This window comes from Urocampus carinirostris, chromosome 1 (genome assembly GCF_059441175.1).
Source record: "Urocampus carinirostris isolate Australia breed hairy pipefish chromosome 1, RoL_Ucar_1.0, whole genome shotgun sequence".
Lineage (NCBI taxonomy): Eukaryota > Metazoa > Chordata > Actinopteri > Syngnathiformes > Syngnathidae > Urocampus > Urocampus carinirostris.
In genome coordinates, this window is record NC_142349.1 from 23,783,232 (window position 1) to 23,795,028 (window position 11,797).

General features: G+C 39.6%; 1 protein-coding gene across 1 annotated transcript; it reads left to right on the top strand.

Moving 5' to 3' along the window:
- Positions 1-3,249: 3,249 nt before the first annotated feature.
- Positions 3,250-4,183, top strand: rprml (reprimo-like). The gene has a single exon (XM_088354208.1). The coding sequence runs from the start codon at positions 3,448-3,450 to the stop codon at positions 3,811-3,813; it is 366 nt and encodes a 121-aa protein (XP_088210334.1). The 5' UTR covers positions 3,250-3,447; the 3' UTR covers positions 3,814-4,183.
- The last annotated feature ends 7,614 nt before the right edge of the window (positions 4,184-11,797 follow it).

An 11,797-nucleotide genomic window follows, 5' to 3' on the forward strand; every position in this document is an offset into this window, starting at 1 on the left:
AATTAATTAGCTGCCAGTGGGTAAGATGACGGATTAAATTCCCTTTATGTAGGTGCAATACAAAGCATGAAAGGTGTGTGTACATGCAGCCGAGTCTTACTCCGAAGATTATAATAACAGCCACTCATCATCATCGCAACAGGAAGGTTTATTTACAAAAGATACTTTAAAGGCTGTTGAGCTGCTGTACTTGTATGTACAGTATATGTGTATGTTTGTCTCTTTCTCTTTCCCTCTCTTTAAGTTTTTAATGACTGCTAATTGGATTATCCATGTACAGACATTGTTTTACTTGTTCATCACCAGCTCATATTTACTAATGAGCTGTCACGCCTCTTGGAATTGTACACTTCGCTTGTTTAAGAATCACACGTGATCTGTAAGCCACCCCAGTTTTTTAATAAACTTAGGCTTATTTTGAGCCTGACTTTGGCAGAGAAACAACAGGTGCCAGCAATGGTGGTGTTGGTGGGTCGGGGCTGAGATCCAATCCAATAACCGCCATAAATATTTGCTGCGGCTCAATCATACTTTATTAATTCATGTTTTCCATTCTGAGTAATGACTCGCAGTTTGACGGCTCCCTGTAAGTGGCAGAGGGTGTCTCCGTGGCAACCGGTGTTTAACTCAGAAGTCTCTTCATTAGAGTGAACGGCTGAGTGAATGGTATCAGAAATATTATCCAGATTTATCATAAATCAAAGGAAAAACTCAAAGTGGACATACAAACAAATATGAAAAAAAGTGACTGTAAACTAATGTATAGAATCAAAATCAAGATTAAATTTTGGATCATAGGTTGACTGACTTCCTTTATTTAATGAGTTAAACTTGTAAAATCACTAATAACGTTGTAAAGAAACAGTTTTTTTACAAAGACCTTTTTGTGGATGTTACCTGATATGAAAATCTAATTCATGGCTCTGCTAAATCATCCTGTCTTGAGTTGGTAGTCATTCCTGTGGCTGCAATTCCCATTTACTAGTGTTCATTTGGCAGGCTGGGGTTGAGAAGCCTTTAGGTTGTCTCAGGTGTGCCTTTGTGGGCATTATGCAAAAACCTTTACAGTTTTCCTATTTTTTGTTTTTGCACTAGTGAACAAGACCTCAAGATACGTGAACTCTACTTGGGGCAGGATCTTATCCCTGACCCAGAATGGGGATTCAACCCTCTTGTAGCTGAGAACCTTAGCTTCAGATTTGGAAGTAATGATCTTCATCCCTGTTTCTTCACGTTTGTCTAAATAACCACTCAAGTCAGAGCTGAAGAGCAATATTTAAGCAAATCAACTGCACCACATCATCTGCAGAAAGCAGAGATGCAATGCTGGGAGAAACAAACCAAACGACTTTTATGCCTCGGCTGCGCCTAGCAATGATGGTTATGAACCGAAATGGTGACAAAGGGCAGCCATAGCGGAATCTAGCCATCACTGGAACAGAATCTGACTTATTGTCTGCAATGCAGACCAAACAATGGCACCTGATCAGATTGTACTCATACTCCTGCAGCATCCACCTAAGTGGTTCTGAGGAACATGGTTTAATGCCTTCTTTAAGTCCAAAATACAGATGTAGACTGGATGGGCAATCTCTCATGCACCCTGGAGGACCCTGAAGAAGGTGTAGAACGTGTCCACTGTCCAACAACCAAAACTAAACTGTTCCTACGAAATCCAAGATTCAACTTTCTGACAGATCTCCATCTCCAGTGCCACTGAATAGACCATACCATGGAGGCTCAGAGGTGTTATTCCCCTACCTTCCGAACACACCCTGTGGTCTCCCTTTTTCACCCCAGTCTGCATAACCAGAGGTACCATCCCCGGTGTCCACGCAGTGCTCGAGAGGCATGGCAACCATAGAAGCCACACGACATCCAGAGAATGAATGAGCATCGGAAAGATCTCCCCCACCCTTAGGGCCATGCCACTGAAAAGATTATATCACATACAATGTCTCAATCAATCTCCTGGTTTGGCCCCTTAGCCAAATTTCTAAATCTAATATGGCCCACAAATCAAAAGGTTTATGGATCCATGGTCTAAACCACAGGTGTCAAACAGGCGGCCCGCAGGCCAAATCAGGCCCGCTATGGGATTGAATTCGGCCCGCGAGACAACGTTCAGAGAAGCGCAAGAAATATGTTGAAATATGTCAACTTGATGTCACACAAAGACACTGTAGTTGCATTTCTCCCTCTCTCTCTCTCTCTCTCTCTCTCTCTCTCTCTCTCTCTCTCTCTCTCTCTCTCTCTCTCTCTCTCTCTCTCTCTCTCTCTCTCTCTGTATATCTCTCTCTTTCTTTTCCAACCCTTTTCTCCCAATCTGACTCTGTCTCTTTCACCCTCTGTGTCCCTCTGTTTCTCTTCCTTTGTTTCTCTTTGTCTCTTTCTCTCTCTGTGTCTTTTACCTCTTTTGCTCTAACTTCCTTTTTTCCTTTTCTCTCTTTTCTCTTTCTCTCTTCATACCATTCAGGTTTTCTTTTCTCTTTTCTCTCCTTCTGGCTTTCTATTTCTCTCTGGATTTCTTTCTTCCTCTCCCTTTCTTTTCCCCCTCTCTCATGACTTTTTATCTTTTGTTTCTCACGCTCTCTCCCTCTCTCTCTTTTTCTTTCTTTGTCCCGCCCTCTCTCCTTTTCCCTCCCTCTTTCTCTTATTTATTTATCTCTCTTTTTCTTTCTCTTCAATCTACCAGTCCGGCCCCGACAGAATGTTTGTTCTATCGTGTGGCCCCCGAGTTAAAATGAGTTTGACCCCCTGGTCTAAACCCTCACTTCGGACATGATTATCATGGGTGACCCCGCTAGGGGCGTAAACCCCCAGAAAACATACCTCCTATGATCATTGGAACATGTGAACTCTTCCTCAGGTTGATAAACATGTTTTCTTCTATTATTTAGCTATGTTTAATCAGTTCTATAGGAGTTTGGATTCAATGTGAGAATTTATGGTCATTTGTAACTAGATAGTTACTTTCAGAGTCTACTTTTGGTTGTCAGTAATCTGGGGGGTGGGTAGGGGCACGGGGTACGTATTTACTTTTAAATGAAGCAAGTAGCAACTTTAAATAATTACCTTTTTTCAGGTACACTCCTAACAAGTCCTTCTCTCCTAAGTGACTGCAAAATCCTGCTATACCTAACGACTTTATACACACCTTAGCCTTGTCACAAAATGAGTGCCGTAAAGGGCGTGTGGTGTAGTGGGGTGGTGTGGACTCCACGCACACGCACACTCTCTTATTACACTTTGCACACTCATTTAAGGAAACCCACTCAAGAAAGCCACCAGCAATTGGATGCTCAACAATCCCCCCGAAAATTCTATTTGCGCCCTCATGACTTGTTCCATGTGAACATCACGCACCAACGTCTAAACCTTCTTCATTGTTTCGACTTTCTTTAAGTCGAGTTGTTTGGCTGATCTTCTTCCGCCCAACCTGGAGCAATGAACGCCTCCTCCTTTCTGGATGCCACACACGGTGCGCTCCTCAACGGCAGCCGGACGCTGGCGGGGACGCTGGTCGTCTACACCGGCAACGGCAGCGAACAAGTAGTGACGGGGGACGGCAGCGCGGGTGGCGGCGGCGGGGCCGACGGAGGCTCCCTGGTTCTCCTGCAGGAGGAGCGCAAGTTGCTCGTGATGCGCGTGGTCCAGATCGCTGTGTTGTGTGTTCTATCGCTCACAGTCATCTTCGGGGTCTTCTTCCTCGGATGCAACCTGATGATCAAGTCCGAGAGCATGATCAATTTTTTGGTGAAGGAGCGCCGGCCATCCAAGGACGTAGAGACTGGCATGATTGGGCTTACATAAGGGGGAAAGAGGGCATTTGGAGTCTTATCTGCATGAATTTAACCCAGTTTGTGAGGATTAGATATGCAACACGTCTCACGTCTCCCTTCAATTGACTCTGAAAATGTACCTGCGCGCGTAAAGTTTGTGCGTAAAGCAACCAACTGTTGACGCGCGTATAATTCGAGTCACTTTAACGTTGCCTTTTGGGAAAAAAGGACAGAAAAAGTTTACACACTGTTACCTCACGTGCCATGTTTGTATTTTGAATATTTGTTATTGAATGTTTTGAAGGGGGGAAGCATGATTGTGATGTTTTTGAAGTCACGTCCTCTTCTATGCGAGACAAATATTTATACATTTACACAACTAAATAAAATCACAAGCCAAACGTTGTTTTTGCGAGGCACACTGTCATTCATTTGTGACAGTTTTCTTCAATGACGCCGCTGCCTCGTTTTGGCTTTCTCCTTGCTTGGTTTGTATGTTCTGCACTGCATGAAATATATTTTATCACCAATGACACAGGAACTGAACTCCAGTACAAAACATTTTATGCCTGGAAGAATGTGTTAATCATTATATTGAAACCATTAAAATGTATATACATTTTACACTGAGTAAAATGATTTTGTCATGAGAAGTAACCAACGTTTATTATTTGGACAGAAATAAAGTTTTCCCACATCATTAAACTATTTAGCCTGACAATCTTTTATCTTATTCTCTCTTTAAAGTGTTTATTACATGTTTTACCCTGGAGTTCCATGTCTAAATCTCGTTGTCTGTGTGTGTTTGTGTATATTTACATTTTATAACATCTAGAAGTAAAGTGTGAGGGAAGACAATGTTTTGCAGAATAATATATCAGACAAATGCAGAAATTCTGCATGTTATGACATGGGGTTGGGGGGGGGTAATTCACAACAACAGGTTAAAATAGTGGAATAATGATTTAATATATTACAAAATTTAAATTTGGCTATAAAATGACACTCTTGTTACCTTTTTTGAATACACAAAATGTTAAATAGTTATTCCAGCTGTGTTTTAAAATAATACATTTCCATATATACGATTTCAGGCCGTATTCAATTATTCAAATGGAGAAACTACGTCAATATTCTGTAGACTTTATCCTTCAAATTTGTTGTTGAAGTGTAAGTCACCTGACCTTTCATAAAAGTATCATCAAAGCCATATCTGACAGGTGACTGTCATACAAATATAGACGGTCCAACTTCCTTTACTTTAGGATTAAGGTTGCAGTTCATATTCATTGTTTATTGTTATAGTTAGGGTTAATGCAACACTCTGCCAATAAAAATGAAGGTATGATGCCACACAAAAAAAAGTGTTTCCATATGTTAATGAACCAACAAAACAACTCACGTTTCTGGAAAACACTTTCAATTGCTATCTACCGTACTTGCTGCTTATTAAAACGTAATTAAAAAAAATCAATAAATAAAATAAAGCAAATTTTCAGAAAAAAAAGTGTTTAGTTGTAAAATTCCACCTGCCCCTTTTACCAAATAAATAGATGATAGTATTAATCAATACTGATACTTTTGGCTGGGAAATCTCGTGAACATTGAAGGATTGACCTGCCCTCCTTGCGTTAGTCTATAATTACAATAAACAAAGCACGAATATTTTAGGCACTAAAAATGTTTTATTGTTTATAAATAACTGCAATAAAAACTTTTAAAGTATAAAATAAGAAATATAAATGTTTGCAAGTGTTTCAGAACAGAAGTCAAGAACGTGTAAACGCAATTGGATCCTATTTGAACGACACAATTTATGCACATTTTCAAAATCCACTAACAACATTAGTTAAAATGGGTGGATGGTATCGATCCATGGATAATTGTATGGGTCCAATCCGAGTACTTACTCTCCATCTAGAATAGTTGGACCTATCGGCCCACCCTCACTTTATAATGGCATCATCTTCAAGTACTTAAAAAAGCATAACATTTGACCTCCTGACCTCACTTAATAGTGTAATACACTTAGGCCACTCGAGGTTCTCTAATCCATCTGTAGTTGGGACTTAAAGCCAAATTGAAGTTTAACTTGACATCGGATCCGAGTTTAACGGCTTTTCAGCTGATGGACGTCAGTGTTATCCACTGAAACATATTGGCTGCCCTCATGATTATTTTAACACGTAAGCTAGAGCAGTGGCGCCTCGTACTGCGCATGCACGTCGTCACTGATGAGCAGCAGAGCGACAAATGCTCACAAGCGCCGCTATACCCGAGAAACGACATGAATAAATAAAAACGCTGACAATAATTAGATGTCAGCAGCTCAGAACAACCCGGCGTCGCTCGAACAACATCTTACATGACCATGAACATATTTCAAGGAGCATATTTATGCAACGACATTCAACAGTAACATTTCTATTCAAAAAAGAATATGGTTATGGTGTGAGATCAACGAATGTTCGTATACGATTAGGTCAACAAAATTTAAAAAAAAGCATGAAAACTCATTACGGCAAAAGCGTGGTGCTCAAATACTCAACATTATGACAAAAAAATAAGATTTTCCACGAAAACACCACAACTCTGTCCCCCTGACACACAGCAGTGTCCAATTAAATTGCGGCATTTTGTAATGTCTTGTAAAAAACAAAAAATCATGGTTCAAAAAAGCAATATTTGGTAGTACTGTATTGAAAAAAAAATTCCATGCATCAAAACTAAAGGTTCTGTTTCAAATGTAATAATGTACACCTGAATAACAAAAATATAATGCCCACCACAACATGTTATTTATGTAATCCGAACAAACCATCACAAAACATGTAAGATTCAAAAGTTTTATTTTAGTACTAGAACCAGGCAATGCATCAATAAACAAAAAATATTTTTCTAACAGCAAACTAGTTTTCAACAATTAATTGAATAATTTTCCATCAAAACAGAGTATTGCCTCATTATGCCATATGAATCCAATGTTTTCCGGTTTACCTCATTAAGTGACGTAAAATTAAAATAAAATACATATATATATATATATATATATATATATATATATATATATATATATATATATATATATATATATATATATATATATATATATATATATATATATTATATATAGTTTTATTTGAAAATACTATTCTAAAATCTTTGGTGCTGTAGATCAGTAATTATCAAGCCTGGGGAAATATTTCAGTATGATAAATCACCACTAGATGGCAGGAATGGCATTGATCCGATTTTTGCCCACACATTGAGGAGCTCCCACTTTTTGTGTTACTTTGCCTCCTCTATGCAGCGATTGAGAGTTTGTGGGCAGCCCCTGAGTGACTGAAATTGTGTTATCATGTCACTAGAAACATTAGACGCTGAAAAGTTTATCCATCTTTCCAAAAAAGGAGCACTTGTGGCAGTAATTTTACTCTCTGTATTAAACTCCCCACAACTGACAAACACAAGGATTTGCTCATTTGCTAAAATACTGACCTTTTTTTCTAATTTCTAATTTCTTTAAAAACCTTGTCTCGGTGTTCACACTGAACCTGAACCCCAAAACAAAGAGTATTCACACACATCGAAAACAGTATGCAACGTTCGCAACGTTTGAAAGGTCCACAGTCTGCGCAAGTGGACTCTGGGAGGAACTTGATGTCCATGAGGATCATGCTAGTGACAGCTGTTGAACAGCATTTGCAATGCACATGCACACTAGAAAACGCCAACAGGTGATTCCGTAGGTGCGCTTGTGCACTGCATGAAAAATGTTGAATTTATGCTGCTGCCCCTTGTCGATCAGAGCTTTTTCTGTATTTAAAGAAAAATGGGGAGAAGCTATTTCTTTCACCATCATTATTCTCCCCTGGGTCCCAGAGTATGTGTACGGACTTGATATTTGCAACGACCACAACATGGAGATTTGCATGCTGAAAGGGACAGGACCCTCCTGAAAGTGGGCACACAAACTGAATTTTAACTGCATTAATTAAGGTACCGTAACATACAAGACAGTTCCTTACGATCCAAATGCGTTCTTAATTGTAATAAGAGCAAGAAAAGAACGTGGAGTGTTTTTAGAAAGAAAAACACAATCCATGGTGGCGAGTAGGTTTGCTTGTCAAGAAGGTTCACTGCTGACCTTTAGCGCAGGTATAATGAAAATTTCAGCTGCTCTGAAGTGGTGTCAAAAAGAACAGCGTTAAAGCAGCATAAGCAGTCAAGCGGCATGACTCCAAAGAACACTGGCTGGATTTTTTTTTTTTACTGTTTTCATAATTCCCTCCTGTGTTTTTTGATAGGCAGCTGGATAGTCAAAAGCTTCATTCCAGGAGGGCACTTGGTTCCCTCTAGGACTCAGTGGCCTTTCTCAGGTCCTTTCAGCCGCTTCCTAATGTGATGCCTTGCTTTGAAAGTAGGAGGCAGGCGAACAATGCTCGCCGCTCCGGCTCTATCTTCAGGTGAGGCCTTACGTTTCATCTCATTTACATTGTATTCAAACATCGCCAGAGCCTGGCAGGGGTAATTCCTTGAAACACCCATCCTTATTCCCTATGTAATATCAAAAATCTTTTTTATAGACAGAATGTAAAGAAACTGGTATTTGCAGACATTGTGTTTTGAGTCCTTCCTCTGTCTGCAAAGTGTTAGTATTCTGCTCATTTTCAAACATGATGTAAAGTGCCACGATGACAATGTAACAGAACAAATACGTAATTTCCTGACACTAAAAATATGCATCACGGAAACAAAATCTATCCAACCCAGGGCTGTGGTAGGGAAGGCCCAGCATTGCCTCCACTTTACTCCATTTCCCGAGAGTATTCAGGAAGAACAACCAGGAACAGAAGATTCTGGTGTTAACAGTTGAAAGTATTCTGGCATACATGATCATGGTCTGGTAAGCAGGGAGCATTGCAGGAAACGGAAAAAAAAAACGTACAAAAAGTTATCATCTCAGAAAACTAAATCATTGGCTACTCTCTGCCCAGTTTAGAGGACATTGCCAGCTTTCGATACTGCAGCAGAGCCACAACATTAAAAAGGACTGCTCTCACCCCACCTGCCTACCTCTGGTAGGTGCTACAGGTTGCTTAAAGCAAGGGAAAAAGTCTTAGAGTCAATTCCTTCCTCAAGACCATCACCAACCTAACCAAGTGCATAAGACTTTGAAAAAATATCAATCTTGCCTAAGCATGGTAAAACGGTTATTCATATGTAATTTATCAACATATTTTTGAATTTGTTGCTGCTAAATGTTATTGTACCATATTTCATTGCTCTATTGTTATGATATACCTAATGCCAAGGGCAGTCTCCAAGCACTAACTCATAAATACGTTTTACTTTTTTTCCCTGATATTCTCTTTATCTTTATTACGTGCTTATCCCGGAGTGCTATGTTTATTCAATGTTTAATACGTTGTTATCAACGACAATAAAAAGTATTACAATTGTAATTGTAATTCAATTGTGCCACACAAAAAGGCTATTTTTCCTTTCCTTGTTTGAATTACTATACCTTGTGAATCCAACAATGTATAAACCGTAGTCAGTGTCAAAACTATCAAATGTATTGTGACAAAAAATATTTGAAGGGCAACGCTTGTGTTTCCATGTACAGTAAGGGGGTGTGGAATTGCTATTGTTTGAAATTGTGTAGTGTCTGAGCTTGACTCCTAAATGTGGCATATTTGGTTAGATTTTGAGCATCAAATCACATTTTTATTAGGTCAGTCAATGATGTGTTTAATCAACATATTTGTTGTTGGAAATTCATGTAATTAACAAAGCAAACTTCGATTCTTAACCTGAAAGGAGGATAGCCTATTTTATATAGCAGAAGCATAACATGAATTAATACTGGACCTAATGAACCCTGGTTTCTACCACTCGCAACTGTAAAATAAAAGATCGTTGGAGGCTAGAGTACAGAATTTCGAATACAAAAACAAGTGTGGTACTGTGAACTCCAACGCTTTCAAAAAAGTGAGTAAGCCCTACAACAACGCATGGTTCTTGAAAGGTTCTTTAAAACAGTCAACATAATAGTATTTTTAAGCGTTGAGTTCTTTCTGTAAGATGTTTTTTTTTTTATTCTAATCTGGAATATAAAACGGTTGTGTAATATTCAGTAGAATTAAGTATTTAAACATTTTGTGATGTATTGTAGTGGAGGAAAGGTCAATTTAAAACATTAGCGTGGAAGAAAAGGACATTCAGTCCAGTTCCTTATCTTTGTTTTGTACAGTGCTTTTGCAGCTTTTTGCCAAAAGAGCAGTGCAGTACCTCCAGTCTGTACTAGATGAGCGTAGAATGGCACTCAGGGCATACTCATGCATGCGCATGCTTGTGTGTGTGGTGTTAGCCTTCTGTTTTTAAACACGGCACCATGACTGTTTTCAGCAAATTGACCAAGATGGATGCGTCACACTCTACTTTGACTGCCTTGGGTGACCTTAGATTCAGTAATAAATACAAAGCCGGCCTCCAACAATCATCTGATTCGAAAAAATATATAAAAAAAGAGTTCAATTCGATTTTGGAAAAAGCTTCAGGGGAAAGTATAAACATTGAGGATGATGGAGGCTTTTATTAACATAGCTTGGTAAGAAGGCCACACATGACCTTGGAGGTGTCACGGACAACTTTATTAAGCCACTTTGGATGTGCACCTCAAACAAGTTCTCACTATTTAAGTCTATCTTAGCGCCAAGACAGACAACCACACTCACTGACGAGGTTTTTCCTCATATGAAATCTTAAAATATAAGAAAGTATTTCCAACCGCATTTTGTTATTGTTGTTGTTGCTGTTTCGTTTCGTTTCGTTTCGTTGAGCACTGCATCGTCGTCTCTCGCGTTCCCTCTACTGGCCCTGACCTTCTTCGACTCCTTTAGGGACTTCCCGGTGTGCCGGAGCCTGGGCACCTCGGTGTAGCGAAAACGACGATTCGCAGTGTAGCTTGGACCTCTTCGTACCCCTTTCGGGGCTCCCCCGGCACCACGTGGAGGCGGATCCAAAAGCCGGGTGTTGTTGCTGTTGTTGTGCATCACAAATACTGCAATGCTTCCTGATTATTGTCAAACAATTTTTCAAAACAAAAAGATGTAAAAATAGATAAAAAAAACAGCAAGCTATATAGACCAAAAAACAAAGGAAGGGAAAACAATAATAATAATAATAATTTCCTTGTATTGTCATTCTGTGTAACAATGTACACAGAACGAAATGTCGATTGCACCTGACCCGTTGTAGCGAGCCGATGCAGCCGCAGCCAACAGAGGGCGCCGCCGACCACTTTTTAAGTCTTAGGAATGACTCGGCCGGGGCGCGAACCACCGACCTCCCAGTCTCAAAATACATATTCAGAAAGGAGTGAGCAGAAGCATAGCTTTTTAGCTGTCATTCCTATAAAATGTATATATATATATATATATATATATATATATATATATATATATATATATATATATATATATATATAAAGCACGAAGTATTTGCACCTGTTCTTGAACTGATGGATAGTTTGAGTTTTGCTTCAGGTCCTCTTTGAGATTGTGCCATTGTTTTACACCGGCCATGGCTATACAGAAACTATTCAACGTTTTCACACATTTAAGATTTTAAAGTTATGTCCTCCTCTAAAGTGATAGCCTCCCTCCTGATTCCTGATTCCTAAGTTCCCATGTTCTGAATATTTTTGGGAATAACCTGGTTTCTCTATATCCCCCTCTCGCTTTTCCTTTTTTGGCCACATCCTCCTTGGCAGTTTTATCCCCCTAGCTACTTATTTATCTCATCTCATCTCATTAGCTGCACCGCTTATACTCAGTAGGGTCGCGGGGGTGCTGGAGCCCATCCCAGCAATCATCGGGCAGTGGGCAGGGGACACCCTGAACTGGTTGCCAGCCAATCGCAGGGCACATGGGGACAGACAACTCACTCGCTCATTCACACCTAGGGACAATTTGCACCGTCCAATTCACCTGAAATGCATGTTTTTGGAA